The sequence below is a fragment of the Nesoenas mayeri genome (assembly GCF_963082525.1).
Source record: "Nesoenas mayeri genome assembly, chromosome: 3".
Taxonomy (NCBI): domain Eukaryota; kingdom Metazoa; phylum Chordata; class Aves; order Columbiformes; family Columbidae; genus Nesoenas; species Nesoenas mayeri.
Window position 1 is genome coordinate 79,587,898 of NC_137544.1, and position 18,903 is coordinate 79,606,800.

General features: G+C 36.0%; 1 protein-coding gene across 1 annotated transcript in view; it reads left to right on the forward strand.

Moving 5' to 3' along the window:
* The window catches only part of RYR2 (ryanodine receptor 2), a gene marked incomplete at both ends in the record, with an annotated part of 394,128 nt that overhangs the window by 221,641 nt on the left and 153,584 nt on the right, over window positions 1-18,903 (forward strand). The window contains 3 exons of the mRNA XM_080342351.1: window positions 1,846-1,929; window positions 7,000-7,159; window positions 17,915-18,062. Of these exons, the coding sequence (XP_080198477.1) occupies window positions 1,846-1,929; window positions 7,000-7,159; window positions 17,915-18,062 (392 nt within the window). The remainder of the gene's footprint in view (window positions 1-1,845; window positions 1,930-6,999; window positions 7,160-17,914; window positions 18,063-18,903) is intronic.

Consider the following 18,903-nt stretch of genomic DNA (forward strand, 5'->3'; position numbering starts at 1 on the left):
TGGGGTTTTTCGATACTTATTTTGTGACTGACTTCCCTATTTCTACCTATGTAATCAGTTGTGTGTGATAATTACATGTATTGATACTACACTGAGGGCTGCTTTCAGCCACTTCTATTTCTCTTGTTCAGCTTTGAAATGCTTTAGGGGGTCTTTCAGGTTCTACCAGCATGGTATGCTTTTTTATCCTGTGGTAGCTCTCTGATTTGAATTTGCTGTGTCTGAGTGGAAGTGAGGTAGGGTTCAAATTCCTGTCTTACATTACAAGAAAATTAGGACTGCCAGGGGTTAGCTCATTTGTACTGCTTTCCACTGTTAGATATGTTCTCTTATGTTGCTGAAAGCTGCACAGGAATCAAGTAAAATTTATGCCATTTGAAATCTATCTGCATGGACTATTCTTAGCAGATAGTGTATTTTGCAGGAGGTGGCCACTGCATATTGATTTCCTGATATCTGATTTTACCACCTAATATTAAATCAGGGTTCACAGACCATAACAGTAGGATTTACTTCATGTAGCTAGCACTAAAAATATACTGTAAGAATTTCCTTGAAACACATGATTCATCTGCCAAGAGAACGACTGCTAGAGCAATATTTATGCTTTTTTTTTTTCCGCTCCAGCCAGTTCAAGAACAATAAATATAGTTAAAGCAAGACAAGAAAACATTGTTTTGACTAGAGACAAGAACAAATTAAAACCTTGTTTTCCAGCTTTCTTCCACTTTGGGAAAATTGGGAATGGAGTCCCAGGTTTACACTTGCGATTTCTTCTGTGTAATCAGTTTCAATCAAAGATACGGGTGTCATCCTCATATTTTGGAAAGCTTCTGATCTGACTCCAAAGTGGTGACTGACTTTTTACCAGGATTTATTTTCATTTCAATGTAAATATTTTAGTAATGCATCTAGGCTAAAGAAACTAAGACTTGATAACCCAGTATTAAATGTAAGTACAGGAAGAAATAATTTATGAGTTACAGATCGAATCCTGGAGATGAATGAAACCCAAGATTTATACTGCTGGATAGTGTGACTGTAAGGAAAAGAGGAGGTTTGAAGCGATCAGAAGCCTGATTAATATTGTCGACCCTGTTGTAAGGTTATGTAGAGTTTGTTTTCTGAAATGAGCATCATCTTGCATAGTCAGTCTAGAATGGGCTGCTGGGGTCAGTGGCTCTGTAGCAGAAGCCCTGTGGTACACGACACACATTGTCAAGCTTGAGTCCTTTTCTCTGATGTGGTTTAGCGTGCAACATCCATTTTGAGCATTAGGATGGCAGTTAATGGCCTAATGCTTATCATGTATTCTGTTGTCAGTTCTTTCTTCAGCAGCGTGTCCTAACAAAATCCAGATCCAATTAAAATCTCTGAATAGCTGCCTGTCTTTGCAAAGAAGACACACGCTAAGTATAACAAGTGACATTTCCTGCCTTTTTTCTTTCATCACCATTGAAGTAAATAGCTTAAAAAAGATTTTTATATAAAGCAGTATGAATGAGTATAGAAGTAGTATGGATAAGTATATAAAGCAGAAATATGTATTTTGAGGGCACGGAATTTTTCAACTGATGCCACATACAGATGAAACAGACTGCATGATAGTTCCATTTTTAAGTAGTCCACTCAGATTTTTACTAAAATTTTTGGGAACATCTTGTGACATTTTCTTAACACTATCATAAAGCTTATTGCATACACAAAAAGGCTGATGTTGATCTTTCCTTATTTATTGTTGTGATTGCCGTGTCTCATTTGTTGTGTAGTGCTATTTATGTACCCAGCAGCAACTCTGGATATAGAAACATTGGCAGTAATTTATCTGTGATTTCTGTGTCCTAGAACGTTGCTGGCGTTAGGCTGCCATGTTGGCATTGCTGATGAACATGCTGAAGAAAAAGTGAAAAAAATGAAACTGCCAAAGAAGTAAGTGGAAATTCAAATGCATTTTTCTTTTTTGTTAGGCAGCGTGAGTTAAGGAAACTGTATTTTAACAATTTGATATTTATATTGCTAGTTTTATTCATACTTGGGAATGCATGCATGCATATGAATTATCAGAAAGTTACACACACCTTCAACCATACCTTTTCTTTTAGATGTTTACAATCTGATGTGTAAACAAAGTTTAGGTTTTCCATGATTCATTGAAATGTCTGACATTCATTGTTGTATAGTTCTTTTATATCTAGAATGTGCTGCAGAAACTTGATAAAGAAATTTTATAGCAAACTTGTCAATATATTTCACTGAGCTGCAAATAGTAAAAGGTAACCCTTTTGAAAGTCCTAGAATGGCCATCTAGTGACTTGAAGTGGAGAGAACTTGTATAGCCACCTGACCTTTTCCTGAGTGAATGATAGGCAACAGGATTGGTAGGGCTGGACTCCGACTGGTATAGGACAGTGACCTCCACTACCACAACTATGAAACCAGTTCTCATGACCCAGACAAGGTGCCCTGCCTTCTTCCTTAGCACTAGTGTGTCCCTCAGTTTGGGAATGAAGAATTTGGGAACTTAAAATAGAAGGTAAATGAACTGTACTTAGTGATAAGCATATGACAGCCCTACAGCCCAACATATATATATTTGAGTCTGTGGTTTATAAGTTTGTCTAGAATGGTATAAAATTCAGTGGGACAAAGGCGAATTGTAATGTGCATAAAACCAGAAAGGTAAAGGTCACAGTTTCAGTGTGAGAGAACTGCTGTGTTTTCTGTTCTCGAATTTAAATTAGTAATTTAGTTTCCTTGGTTATGACTAAGAGCAATGGTAAGTGCTAGTACCACTAGCAGCAACTCCTAGCTCTTTGCAGGGTTGTGCTCTATGCAGAAACAGATGTTTCTCTGCTATTGCATATTTCATTATTCACAGTGGCCTTTCACTGACCCATACCTTCATATTGCTTACCATGCATCTCTAAGGCCAAGATAATAACCCCATGCCCATGTTTAAGTGAAGTATGCCTGCCTTTTTCTTTTTGTGAGCCAAAAGCACATACCCCATTCTGACAAGGTTCCTTCAGGCTTCTCGGTAATACTTTACTACAAGGTAGCTGTAAGAACCTTGACCCTGAAGTCTTGGATGTATACCACATGGTACTTATTTACAGATCATTGACAACACAGTTTCAGAATCCTTGATGTGGTCACTTCACAAGAATGAATGAGAATAAAAGCAAAGCATTAGTTTAAATTCCCCAAAACTGTTTTTCAGTTATGGTTTCTCAAAATAACAGCATATAAGACTAAAACGAAGATGTATCTAGGGCCTTCTGTATTTTTGCTCTGAATTTCCTGGGCAGAAAAGTATATACATTTGCAAGATTGTTTGAGTGAATTAGATTTTATTCTTTTGAAAAACTTCAGCTAAATCTCAAGTCTGAAGAAATTATACTTCCTGATTTAAGAAGAGTGATAATACTGAGTCTTTTAAATGTTGTTAACAGTCATAACTGGAAACTTAAGGTCCTACATTACATACCAAGTCAGAATTTTGATACCTCACATACAATAGATAGAAAATATGAGTAAAAAGGAAGGAAAAATTTTCTGGCCTCATTCTCAATAACATCAGATATTTCTTGAGCAAAAATGGAACAAAGTTTTCATGATCTAGATACAGTTGTGCAGCTGTAAGGCTGGATCACAATTTTTTGGGGATACATTCTTGGAGAGAAGAAGGATTGCCATTTCACAGTTGGACTAGACTTAACTATAACAAGAAGTTACAGGAGATAGTGTGTGAAAAGCTAATTTTTTGATAGTAGATGTCACGGCCTGTGTTTGCTGGTTATTTCTGTTCCTGTAGATAATGCAAATACATAATCCCAACACTTTGTCAATTTTTGCATGATAATTTATCAAGTTCCTATACTCACCTGGCATAAAAACTTTATGTTATTATGAAAAAGAAAAGCAACAGACATCACTTGAATATAATTAACTCATCGGCTCTAATTTCTAAAGAAATTTTTCAACTTTGTATATTCATCTGTCTTCTTAACCCTTTGCTTTTTTCTTTTCTGCCATCCTGTTGTAATGATAAAGATTGTAAAATTATTAGAATAAGTTTATATTTGTGTCGGTCCTAGAGAATTTTGGCATCACAGCCACACATACAACAAGCTGGGGAAAAGAATGTTTTGTGCTAGCAGTTTGCCTTTTCTAATACAGCATCACTCCACAGAAGAGCTTTTTTGGACCATTTTGAACAACTACCTAAAGTGTACTGCAAAAACAACTTTTGCTGATTGATGTTCTCTTTCTATTAGAAACTTTTTCCCTGGTGTAACTTTAGGTTTTTGAATAAAGCATTCTTCAATTAACTTTGAAATATATTAAAAGTATATTCAAATAAACTTCAATATATTCAAAGTATTTTAATAAATTCTAAATATATAGTGCTTCTGTGGCTTTAAAAGTCTAAATGAAATGGGTATTATCCCAATGAAAATAATTTTTTAAAGTTTTTGCTATGTTTAATTTTTTTCTGTAAAACAACTCATGTAGACTGCTGAAAACCTTTAGTCAAGAGAGCAGAATATGAACTAATATCACTTGAAAACATATCTACCACTCTTTCTGTAATTTTAGGTGGTGGCACAAATAAAAATTCTATAACGCTTGTTATAAATCAGTGGCAGATCAATATGGTAGTTATAATGTGCTGTTGAAGCAGGTAAATTTCCAGCTTGAAAATGATTCTGCGTTGCTTTACCAACCTCTTAAAAAGAAAAATGTTAATATAAGGCCCACAGAGATCCTGAGTAAGGTGAAACAAGTAAGATACTTATGAGTAGAGGACCAGGAAGGAGCTGGGATTTTAACTACCTGTTTCAAGTAGCAACATCTCTCTGCAGCTAAAGACAATTCTCCAACATGAATGTGTACATGCAGCATGTTTTGTTATTTTGCTCAGTATACGTTGAAACTTACCCTTGATGAGTTCTCATTTGCATCCTGAAATAAGGTTTGTACATACTTTGTGACAAAATCATGAATATCCTTTGAGACTCCTGGTTCTTTGACCCTGCTCTGATATCAAAAAAGCTGTGGCTTTCATAGCTTTTACATGCACAGTGTAACACTTGTGCAGGGAACTGTGGCAGAAAGAACACAGTAACCGGCAGCCTGACCAACATGTTAATTCTGTATGATTCACTATTTCCATTACGGACTAGTTTTAGTCATCTTGCTGAAGTGACTCCACAGCTACCTGAGCAGATGTCACCGTGAGGGCAGTTAGCTCGTGTGTGGGAGACAGCAGCACAACTGCCAGCTGCTTGCTGAATTTTGTAAAAGAATTTTGCTGATTGGTAACTGTAGGAATGGTGGATTTTGGATTGACATTCTTGAATTGCTGTTTTCATAATTAAACTTATTTTTTAATGTGGTAATTTTGAGAGACGGTCTAACCTCATGTTAGACATGATAATCCCCCTTAAGTACTTGCTTGTTTTCAATTATTGTTTTCAACCAATAATTTGTTCAAATGGGTTTTAGAATAGTTATCACAGAAGAGAATTAATTAAAATTTGTAAAGTATTTGAATATTTTAGAATATAAATGGGGATGAATACTGTTTCTTTTTTTTTGTCTTTTTCTCTGTTAGTCCAAATAAAGAAAATACAAGAAAACAACCAAGTTGTTTAGAAAATAATTACACAATTATTTAAACTAGCCATTCTTTAAACATGCCAGAACATATAATTTCAGTGACACAATGTTGTTGTTTATTTTGTTATTTTGTTATGACCAAAATAGCACTTTGTTTTGTCAGTATTCTGGAGGAGAAGTGCTCAGGGATATTCAGGGCGCATCCACCAGCTCCCGCCTGGTCTCTCCTGGGACCTCAGGGAAGCACCAGCTCTGGTACCTGGGGCACTTCTTCTCCTCCGCGCATTCCCTCCTCTAACCTTGCTTTCTGCAAGCTGCTTTTCCATGCTTTTCTCCTCCCTCCTCTCTGCCCGTGTGGCATTTTGCCCTTTCTTAAAAATGTTTTCCCAGAGGTGCCACCATTGTGGCTGAGGATCTCAGCTTTGGCTGGCAGTGGGTCCCTTTTGGACTGTGCTTGGCATGGGGCAGCCCCTGCCTGTCCTCACAGAGGCCGCCCTGCTGCTCCCCTCACCAGCACCTGGGCATGGACACCCACTACAACCCCGGCAGTCTAGCCCTGCTTTGCTCTTCCTGCTCCCCTTCCCCTGCATCACCTCATCACCTGAGGTAAGGTAGGCAACATCCACCACCATGGCCATACTGCATAGTGTCAGGTTTTCATTGTAAGTCCTGATGTGTTGCATGAGTCACTATATGCATTATGTCCATTATTAAAGAAGGTTTGATCATAAGTGAAGTAGGAGAGGACCATAACTGGTTTGACGGGAACAACTTCATGAAAGTAAACAACACTTAATTCTTGGGAGCACTAAAATTAGTGAGGAAGCTGTCTCTCTGTTCTGAAGTCATGCTTAAATTTTAAACATTTGCTCCTTTCACTTGAAGGATAGTTAAATTATGAAGTAGTATAAAGACAAACTTCGACTGGATGGACTTCACATGTGAACTTGAGTAAGCTATTTGACTTGCTCTGTCTCTCACATCCCTGTATATAGTAGGAGGGAAATATTTTCTTACTTCAGTAGGAGGTAGATAGAATTTAAAAAATATTAAGTGCTCAGAGGTAAAAATAATAATGTTCATGTAAGTATTTAGATAAGCAGCACCTTAATCTACTACTTTATATGAAAGTACTAAAATACTTGAAAAACATTTTTAGTTCAGACCATTTTGGGTAGCTTTCATTACCAGCTACTTAATCCCATCGAGATGCAATTAGCTTGAAAGAAAAATCTAATATCAGTGCATTATTATAAATAATCTGTCTTTGAACATAGAGAATGTAGACATAATACTTATGTGTCACTTCTTCCCTCTGTGGTTTCTATTATTTTTTTCTTACTGAGAAATAACTGCAAATTTTGTGTTTTTTGACAGCTACCAGTTGTTAAGTGGATATAAGCCTGCTCCCATGGATCTGAGTTTTATCAAGCTGACCCCCTCTCAAGAGGCTATGGTGGATAAACTAGCAGAGAATGCCCACAATGTGTGGGCAAGGGACCGCATAAGGCAAGGCTGGACATACGGTATTCAACAGGTAAGTGCTAACTTCAGTCACTTAAAAAAACCACTTATTTATTGAGGTATTTCACAGTTAAAAGGGAATAATGGGAATAAAACAGCAGGAAGAAGCAGCTAATGAATGCAAGTCTGTCAGTCAAAGAAAGCAAAAATACACAATTAAAGCAATTCTGCTAAATCTTCTAGCAGTAGGAGACTCATCTTTTACAAGCAGTATTAAAAAAAGGTGGTATATTTTTGTACGCTGTCTAGATCTCAAGGTGAGAAAATTGCATGCAGGAAGCTAATATGCTCTAGTATTTTAGGAAATGTAAACATTGACTTTCAGTAGGGGAATAATTTAAATGTTTGCAGTCCTGAGAATTGAATAATTTTGTTTATCCAGGAAAACCAGAGTGTAAACTTCTAGTAATCACTTTGCTAATATGTTGTATTTCTGGCAGAGGCTATGTTTAACTGAGAACAGTTAATTCAGTCTCCCAAGTTCCAGTTGTGCTTTAGTGGTTTTGTTCCAGTGAATAGGAATGCTGTGTGACAGTCATCATAATATGTTATGAGGAAGAGGAGTAAAAATTAAGCATTTTGGATTGTTAACAGCAAAACTCAGGTTCTTTGTGCTATTTTAAAATTTAATTTGGAATACAATGAGCCTAATTTATTATTTTTCAGGCTGATTGCTATATCAATTTTCCCTTAGGAGTCATATTTTCTATTATTTTTGTGATTGTTCGTGAATTTTATATAGAGAAAGGGGTCTTCACTTCTGTTAACAAATGTGTGGTAGCATATCACAGTGAAATTTTAGGAAAAATTCACCCTTTGGGGAAAAATAAAATGAGTTTTCATGGTTTTGTGCTAGGCATAAAAGATCATCATTTTTGCAAAAATGAGAAACAGCTGTTTTGTAGGTACATACTCCTTCCTGCCTATAAATAGTGGCTTTGTTTTTGACAAAAATTCAAGTTATACATTTTGGTTCAGCACATTTCAAATTTTGTTTTTCTACAAGACCAAAACTAATTGTATTTGCAAAGCTTTTGTATTAAAAAATAAACAAAAAAGTTTTTTTATTTGTAACCTCATCTAGGGGTTCCTGCTCCAGAAGGGGGATTGGTCTCTTCCAATCCCTAACATTCTGTGATTCTGTGAAGTTAGGCGCTTAAATTCACCTCATCACATACTGACAAAGTACATTTATGTGACAAAATATATGCCACATAGCATTTCAGCACTGCACATTATAGTATCTTACTGTGAAGCTCTCATTTTGGTAGTTTGTAAACTATTTAAGGAAATCTGTGTTTGGGTCAAGGGAGACAATGAGCCAGTTCTTCTGTCTGCAGACTGGAATGTATGTGACATCCCCTACTAGATAGACACAGAAGAAAACTCAGTGTTGGTGCAACTCTCCTGCTTACAACACGATTACATTTTGCCCTACTACTGCATCTTCTAGAAATGGAAGGTGACCCTTTGAAGTGCTGTTAACATTTCTGATACATTATTAATGAAGAGCGTGGGAAGTGATGATTCTCTGTTGTCAGGTTTGGGGAGCAGATCCATTCATTTTGAACCCGCTATTTCAATCCTGTGTTTCTGAAGGCAGTGCACAATTCATTTCTAGAATGAGAATCTGTATGTCTCTAGGTACTCAAAAGAAATATTTCTCATATATTAAAGAATGCACTCAATAATTTACACCATGCCTCTCATTTTTTTTATTCTTCCAGAAGCCAGTTTCCATACCGGTTCTTGACAATTGGGAGATTCTAAATGAATGAAAACTGGGAAATAGTTACAGCTTTGATAGAACCCTGACATATCCCAAAATTAAATTTACTTTTGCAACAGAATGTATTGGTTAAGATGAAGTCAAGAAGTTTCTGGAATCAAAAGCATCTCTTAGCTAATTATGTTTCTAACTAGCGTTGGGAAAATATAAACCCACAACTCATATCTAGTAAATAAAATTTCTTAGATCTTGAAGACAAGTTAATCTACCCCATGTATCTGTATATCTTTGGAAAAACAAAAAAAAACAACAAACAAAGCAACCACAAAAACACAAATTGTTTTTCCATATTTATTGGAGAGAATTTGCAGTTGAATCATGTTTTCTGAATTAGTGAGGTATTAAATAAGAAAGGCAGTTAAATGATAATCTCAAAGACTTTTTCAGTGCTACTCAGTTGGGAATGATAAGCACAAGTGTTTTAAAACTTGACACCTATATCCTCCAAGATATCTAACTGGACAAATACGAATTAGGTATCTAAATCCCTTTTGATGACCAAGGGGAAGTTGCTATATAAAGAGGTTACCATTAAGACTTAGACCTGCTAAGTTCTAAAATAAAATGATAGCCCCTTGTTAGATTTTGGGAAACATTTTAAGCAGAAAGGGTGAGTCAGGCTCTGATTTTGACTACCAGGTTGTGCTCTGAAACAAACTGAGAGACTTAATTGGGCTTAGGTACTGGATTGAACAGTATTGAACTGTTCTTCCTTACCAAGACAAAGGCAATTACGAGCATGCAAAGAAGGACCTGGAGAATTTAAAAGTAGAAAGCTTAAGTGCCTATGAAGCTGATCGCATTCAGGGTTGGAAAGCCACTTAATTAGGGCACTGCAGTCTTAGGTGCATTTGCTTTAAACATCCAAATGGGGTTTTTTGGGTCTGATTCTTTCAAACTGAGTGAAGACTTTTGTGTGCTGAGTGGGGCACTCCTGTTGAGTATATAATGCATTGGTGCAGTGAACAGTGTCATAGTTTTGCTTTCAACAGAGGTTGGTTTTTAAAGCTCGTTAAGAGATCAGGAATACTGTGAGCTTCAGGAAACATCAACAAGTAGTATACTTTACTGCCTTATTCTTGACAGATAAATTACAGTAGTTTCATGTATGCTTAAGCAGGTACATGATGTCTTTGAAAACTTTCTCCACAATAACTTGTCCTGTAGAAGCTACCATGCTTGGGATGTTGATGTTGATTTCCTCTTAATTCAATTATTTTTCTCTTTTCAAATAATTAAGTTTATTTGCTTCAGGAGAGAAGACAGCCAACCAAGTTCCGAGAGTGGTTATAATATGCAGATAACAAATATCATTCATTAGAAGTCAAAAGAAGAGAGCAGAATAGCTAGGTGCTCCTTTCTGGGTCCAGTGCAAAGATGTTTCTCATTTAGCTGGCATACATATCACATGGCAAGATGCTAGCTGGTGTCCACACTGCTATGTGCTTCTGCTTGGCTCCAGCAATGGGTTTGTGCTACATTTTATCATGCCATCACATTACTGTGACATGTCACAGTACTGTAATAAAGTGACATGATGTTTTGCTGTATAATACTATAAAATAGATCTTGCAGAGCTATGAAATAATTTCCTAAGGGAAAGAAGCTTATAGAGATTTGAAAGTAGATGAACTAATCACTGGGAAGTATGTTATAAACAGCAATCATGCTGTGGCTGTGGGAGGGATTAGATGATCTTGTAGGTCTGTGCCTCATCAACCTCATCATTTTGGGATTATATAATATGAAAAAATATGAAGGGATACTGTCAAGTAGTTCATGTATAAACGATTTCTTTCTTATAATCTGGTGTGGAAAATGCCTTCCAAATTCCAGATTTTTTCTTCTTCTAAATCCACCACTGCTTGTCAGGATTTTTTCTTCAGAGAGATAACTGCTCTTTGTGCATGACTATACACAGTATTTTTGTTCTGCTGCCGCAGAGCCAACAAGCCAGGCAGCAGAGAGAGCACAAGTTAACCAATAAATCCTGTTCTCAGAACTGTGCTAACAGCTGTGATGACACTTATCACAAACAAGTAAGTATTTTTTAATAGAACAGATTCGCATTACCTTATTGCTGCATGGAAGGAACAGGAGCAACAAAACAGATAGGAAAAAGACATTTTTTTCTGCTTAAAATAATGTATTAAATAACAGGAGTAAGTGGAAAACCAAGCACAAAATCAGTATGAAAATACTTGACAGTCTCCCTTAAGGTAGAACAGGTTGGTCTTCTCTGACCTGGAGAAATAGTACATGATCAAAGACAGATAGTGGAGATAGATCCAGGCAAAGGAGCAAAAGAGCCTTAAGTCAATTAAAATAATCACATTTGTGCTATGAGCAAGAGGTTGGTTTTTTTTTTAACATATATGGATTTTGACATTATGTTCTACCACAATGACCTGAGGTTTTTGAGGTGGTATTTTAAAGAATTTTTTAATAACAAGCTGAAAAATAGCATTGAAGTACAAAAGGATGGATTTGTGACTAGATCTTCACAATCAAATGGAAAATATTCAGAACTCACATGGTTTATCCATGAACTTACAATATTGGATTCAAAACCCGCCTGGACGCCTTCCTGTGTAACCTCATCTAGGTGTTCCTGCTCCAGCAGAGGGATTGGACTAGATGATCTTCGAGGTCCCTTCCAATCCCTAACATTCTGTGATTCTGCGACTCTGTGTGGTTGGCATTCGTAAAACTGTAATGTCATGTGTACAGGAGAATCATGACTTTTATATAAGTAAGGAAAACACAGAAAGGGAGAGAAACAAATTGAGCTAGAAGATCAGAAGGCAAATGAAAATAGTTTCAAGTACACCAGTCACTCCGTCCCACTTCCTGAATACGTGGCTTTTAGGTCTCCCCAGTGATAGCGGGTGTCACAGCCAAAGATTCTGACTTTCAAATTTTACTTAGATGCATTGTCACACATGCAAATAGCTTATTCAAAGGCTGTCTGTTTTTTTCTTTATGTTGTATTGAGTGTTGTGGCTGAAGAACCTAACAATCAAAAACCTCATTTATATTGAGAAGAAAAAAAAAAAGTAAACATCCCACAGCTTTAACAATTGGTTATAGAAATTAGCAACTTTAAAAGTTCCTCCCAATGTGTGAAGATCATCTTATGATAAAAAAGGTGTTCTGTTCTTCCTGTCCTAGGATAATTAGTCAGGGCTGTGAAGCAGTTATCAAGTCTGATTTTTCTTTGGCCCAAAATGCAAGACAGTTTCATCTTTTAATGTCAGGATCTTACTTACAAATATATATATATATTTGTGAAAAGCATATAAAATCACTATTTGATCAGGAGAGTTGCCAAGTGCTGCAATGCAAGACAGGCACTGTTCTGGGAATTCAGATGAAGGAAATATCCACGTGTGGGAAAAATCACAGGTTGAAAGCTTGTAATTTGTTTTGTCATTAAATATACATAGAAAGGCATCTTGTCCTTGCAAAAACTACTTATGTTACCTCACTTTCACATTTTACATTATTTATACTGATACATTTTTTCCTTCCGTTCATAGTCAGGGCACATTCTGCCAGGTGTTGTCTATGGGTATGGTCCTCGGTGAAGATCGTAGAAGCTGCATACATATTTCTAAGGCTAGCTATACTACTAAGAACACAACTCAGCTTCTAGTGTGCCAGGTTAGGAACACAACTTCCCCTTTGAGTGGATACATTTAGGATATTTGTTAACGTTGCCAAGAATATGGCTTTGTGAGGACTTGTGCTTTCCAGTTCTTATGACTCTGGAATCTTGAAACGGCTTACTTAGTAAATACCAGGGTAGAATGATATTTTTCCTTTTTGCCCCATAAAATAATTCTTAATTGTAGTGGGTTGAGGTTAAACATGAGCTGCCATGATAAATGTGGAAAAGCTAGACCTCTGGATAAAAAAGATATTAAATGTATGGGGTACATGAATGATGCTGTTCACAGTGTATATGCTGCAGACTCAGCCGCTGGCTCACTGAGCTGGGTTGCTGACAGCATTTCTGGCAACCTCACCAGCAGCATTTGCTGTGGCAATTGCCCAGAAATCTTTGTGGAAGTGCAAAATCCACAGACATGGCAGCAAGCAGAATCAATTCACAGCTGTGGAATGGGAGTTTTCTAATGGTGCAAAGGGAGATAGGCAAACAACAGCATGTCTGTCTCACTGAATGTGTGCTGAAATACATTTGCTTTGTGCTTGTCATTTAACAGCCTTGGTTATGAGAAAAAAATAATTTCAGTACCACACAGGTTATGTATCTGTACAGCTCTAACACATTAAATGACAAAACTTCTGATCCCATTAAATTATTATTGTATTTTTCCTGAACTCTTCTTAGTTTGTGTTTTTATTTTTCAGTCTTTTTCTGTTTTTCTTTTTTATAGGCACTTACTTATGTATGTTTCTGGTGTCTTTTTGTTCCTTTTAGTCTAGTGATGTGTGCTGTTCCTGAACTTCTCAAAGCTTTGGGAAGGCCCAGGAATGCATACATTGGCAGTATCACATTTGTAGCTCTGAAAACTATATTATTCTTTATAATTTCAGATGTCTTTTGGAGGTTTATATGCGGCTTTGTTTTTCATTACTGAATTACTTCAAAGGGTACAGCTTTATCACACATACTGTATCTCTTAATAGATTCTTCTTTTAGATCTGCTTATAGAATTTTAGTGTGGTTTTCTGTGCTGCTGTAGGCAGTATGGACATTCCTCTTGTTTTATTCTTACTCTTACATGACATCTGCTGTGCAATTTGCAAGACCAGTTGCCAGATTGAATGCACTATATCAGGTACCTACAAATCACATATTGAATGAGGAAATACAGCTCTGCACACCTTAGCTCCCACTGTGTTTCCTCTGTAAATTATTTTCAGCAGTGTTCATTACCTGTAATGGAAGTTTTAAAAGGCACATTGGTATTTCTTGGTGTGTGTGTTTAGGTGTTGTTTTTTTTTCTTTTTTCTGTGGTTCTTTTTGAGTAGCATCATACGGCACATACAAGAGAACCATATGATGAGGCCCAGTCAACATGGTTTTATGAAAGGCAGGTCCTGTTTGACCAATCTGATCTCCTTCTCTGACAAGCTGACCCATCTAATAGATGAGGGAAAGTCTGTGGATGTTGTGTACTTAGACTTTAGTAAAGCCTTTGACACTGTATCCCACAGCATTCTCCTGGAGAAGCTGGCAGCTCGTGATCTGAATGGGTGTACTCTGCAATGGATAAAGAACTGACTGGATGGCTGGGCCCGAAGAGTTGTGGTGAATGGAGCCAAATCCAGTTGGCAGCTGGTCACAAGTGCTGTTCCCCATGGCTCAGTTTTGGGGCCAGTTTTGTTTAATGTCTTTATCAATGATCTGGATGAGGAGATTGAGTTCACCCTTAGTAATTTGGAGGTGACACCAAATGACTAGGAAAGTGATTGTGCCACTGTACTCGGCACTGGTGAGGCTGCACCTTGAATCCTGTGTTGAGTTTTGGGCCCCTCATCATAAGAAGGACATTGAAGTACTAGAGAAAGTGCAGAAGAGGGTGGCAGAGCTGGTGGGGGGTCTGGAGCACAAGTCTGATGAGGAGCAGCTGAGAGAACTGGGGCTGTTTAGCCTGGAGAAAAGGTGGCTGAGGGGAGACCTTATCACTGTCTACAACTACCTGAAAGGAGGTTGCAGCATGGAGGATGTTGGTCTCTTCTCCCAAGTAGCTTGTGATAGGATGAGAGAAAATGGCCTCAAGTTGCACCAGGGGAGGTTTAGATTCAATATTAGGAAAAAAATTTCTTCAAGGAAAGGGTTGTCAGACATTGGAACAGGCTGCCCAGGGAAGTGGTGGAATCACCACTCCTGGAAGTATTTAAAAGGTGTTTAGATGAGGTCCGTAGGGACATCATTTAGTGCCAGAGTTAGTTTATGGTTCGACTCGATGATCCTGAGGGTCTTTTCCAACTGAAATGATTCTATGGTTCTATAAATTTATACTGATTTTTCATGCTCAGTGTTACATCACCCAAGTTTAACAATATTTATTATTAGTTCCTTCCATTTCTAGTCAAGACACATTCTGTGAGACATTCCAAATTTTAATGGGTACAATGCTTTCTTTTACTTAAGTAAATCCAAATTATTTTCTAAATGACTAATTCAATATTTGTGTTACACTAAATGAAGATATAGTTGTATTATAGGCTTTTTTTTCTGTGATAGGTTCTGAATTCAAACCAAAGGAGTATCTGAACTTTACGTGTGCTACGCAGCTCAAACCATTTGAAACAGAATGTTGTCAACAAGCTTAAGTTTTGGGTTATTTTCTCTTCTGGAGGAGATCTGCTTTGCTTTTTTTTTTTTTTCCCCTTGTTTCTTTTTCTTTCTTTTTTTTTTTTTTTTTCCTTCTTTCTTTCTTTCCTTCTTGCCTTCTTCCATTTTCCTTCTTTCTTTCTTTTTCTTTTTTCAATGACTTGGTGAACAAGTAGTTGCCAGACAAACTCTACGAAACCGCCTTCTGATGAAGCATTGGACTGTCAATCCTGGAAAATTCTGGCAAAAATTTAAAAGGATTTTTCCTACTTTTAATAGTCTACAATAAAAAAAAAACAAAAAACAAACAAGTTTTCTGTAGTGAATAGGAAGCATTAAGTCTCTCTACAAGTTGCAAATATGCTCAAGAAAAATTACCACTCTTAACTAATCAGTTTTCTTGTTGACTTGGTTGTGACTGTGCAAAGCTCAATCACTGTATAGGATCATTCTTTTGATTAGCCACACTTAAACCACAGAAGTGCAGAAGATCACTGATACAAAAACTAATTATAACAATAACAGTTCTTAGTTCAACAATAAAATTCAAAATTTAGATAGACATATCATAGGAAAAAAAAAAGAACAAAAGTATTTAAAGAAAAATCCCCTCTCATATCCATAAAGTAGCCAAAGTCTTGAATGGCTGGAAAAGGCCACAATACTAAATAAAGTTAGACCTAAGGAAAAAAAAAAAACCAACATAAAATCAAGTTTGTTTAATACTTATGTTACTTATGCGTTTTTATACTTTCTGCCTTTTTTTTTTTTTTTTTTTTAGTTCTCCTCTGAATTTGTTCTTAGGTATTTTTAAAAGCACCTATGCTATATTCCGTTATCATATATTTTTATCAGCTGATTGCCAGTATGTTAATTTGTGTTAATGGTTGCTATAGCAATTACCAGTCTGTGTATCGTGGATAAGAAGTTACATAATTGTCATTTCAAACTTCTGGTTCATATTTTAGAAGACAGTATTTCATAACATCTTTTGACATGAAGTTTTTCAGAGGAAATTATTTCTCTTTTTATGTCCTTTCCAAGACAAATAATTAAACCCACAGTGTTTAATCTGTGGTGTTCATGTGAATATTCTTATATCAAATAATAATTCATTAGTACATTTACTTCAATATTTGTTTGGTCCTTTCTGTTCTGTACAAATGGTCCTTCTGTTGACTCTGTCACTACTTCCCACTGAATGTAACTGGAGCTGATATAGTGTAGTAATTTGTGTCTCCAGCAATGCATTATCTTTATCTTTCTGTAAGCCCTTTTAGCATATAGGTAATGCTTGTCCTGTAATATTTCTTCTCCTAGAGTGTTCACTGGTAGGACCAGATTTCTTCAGGCACTGGTTAATAACTTCACCTTAATATTTATTCATGGTGATAAGGAAGAGGGCAGATAGCCTTGTATCTAAGCATTTAAAGGGCCACAAAAGATGCCTGCAAGTAGTTGTCAGAATGGATGTGCCATTTGTTTTCTGCCTGCGAAGGCAGAATGAAAACCACATACATTCTTAAAAGTAGAACTGTGACGTTATAGAAGTAAGCTGCTTTCATTGTAGGTGCTGTTTTCTAAAATAATAGACACTTTTTTTTCATTTCTTCGTAAGTTTGACTGATCATACAAGCCTCTCAATATCTTTGGTATTTGTACCCAAGAGAATGAAGTATTTTTTCCTATGTCCAGTCATTTTATTTTTGAAATAAGATCTTAGGAAGAAAATGGAGAGTTCTTTGCATGGTTTCTCTCACTGCCAACAAATGCTGACAGGATGCAAGAAGAATATGTAGACAAGAAAACGATTCTATTAGTTATTAAAAATTGTTAGCCATATAAGAAATCCAATTAAACAGTGCTTTCAGATATAAGATAATTTTGCAGTAGAGGAAAACCTAATCAGTGTTGTGTTAATAAACCTAAAATACAAAAATTAAATCTTAACAATACATCAGTTTCAGCTAGAGGAGAGGTTACATTAAATTACCTACTACAAACATTCTGCACAATAAGCAAGTTAAGAATACTTTTCCTTTATTTGGGAAAAATATGTGTTTTACATATTCTTACATATTTTACATATTTGACATAGTAAGGCACAGGTTTATTATCTGTTTTGTTATTTATTTATTTGTATTGCACATATTTATTAATATTTTTGTTAGGAGTGTTTTGTTCTTTCATTTATATCTTGTTTATTCTTTGGAGTTTTTATGTATCTTGTTTAACACTACAATTAAAACCCATATATATTTGTGGTATAGTAATGTCTCTGAGTTCTAGCTATGAACTAGCTTCTTGTTATGGTAGCTGCTTCTTAAACAGTGTATGAAATTTGATACCTTTGCCTTTTCAGTCAAACTCTTCACATTCATCCTTCTTCCTATTGTTTGTATTGTTATCCTGTTAAGTAAATTTGATGGAAAATTAAAGCAAATATAAGCCACGCAGTTTTGTTTATTTGTGTATTATTTTCTTTCTTAGTAAATTCAGTGTTGTTACTTGTTTTTAGACTATTATAACTTCTTTGAATCCTTTCTGTAGTTTGCAGTTGCATGATTTCAGTTGATATAAATAGTGATTTTTATACTGCTGCTGTAGCACAATTTTGTCTTTAAGACAAAACACAGTTCCTGAAATGGAATTGATTTTTATTACTTTTGCAGGATGTGAAAAATCGACGGAATCCTCGCCTTGTACCTTATGCTCTTCTGGATGATCGGACAAAGAAGTCAAACAAAGACAGTCTTCGGGAAGCAGTCCGCACCCTTCTAGGCTATGGTTACCACCTGGAAGCTCCTGATCAAGATCATGGTAATTAATTTTGCTGTTTTGTTCTTCTCTTTATCTCGCTAAAACAAAACAAAAACCAAACAACAAACAAACAAACAATGTTCCACTCTGCCACTGGATCTTTTGGTCTGAAAAAACATTCTGAACAGGTTCAGTGACTCCGAAGCTAATCGGTGGTTTTCTCCATCTTCTACTACTTTCGTTTTCCTTTCATCTTATTTTCCTTATTGTTTCATTTTCTTGTCCTATGGCCTCAAATGAAGACTTTAAGCTTCCTGGAGTTTCTCAGGTTTTTGAAGTTGAATAGACTTTAAGTAACTTTTAACTCACTTCTTACAAATGTTTTAATTGAATTTACATCATTGCCAGATTAAATATTTTATTAATACTGCAGGCAGTATTTTCAGCATATATAGTTTGAGTTAGAGACACCCTAAACAGAAAAAATGGAAAATGATATGAACTTTAATAAAGAAATTTCAAAGAAACAGTACACAACATTTACCTCAGTAACTGCAGAATATAAAATGTTAAGAAAATAGAAGAAATCTGGAGACATAATGTACAAATAAAATAAATTCTTTCATAGATTTTGGCTTTTAAAACAACAGGCTTTTTTTGTCATGCTGAGATCAAGTTGCAAGATGAAACACAAGAGGGGGATACTCTTGGTACTATACTGTCATTCTGAAACACTAACTACACATACAGAAGGAAATGGCAACATAACAGATATGACCCCTCAGCAACCATATTCTAGAAATTCAATTGGAGATATGGAAATATGGAATAATCAAATCAAAATTGAAACCTACATCTCTATATTCTCAACAAAGTGTGGAAAATGTGAGAAATGTCACTA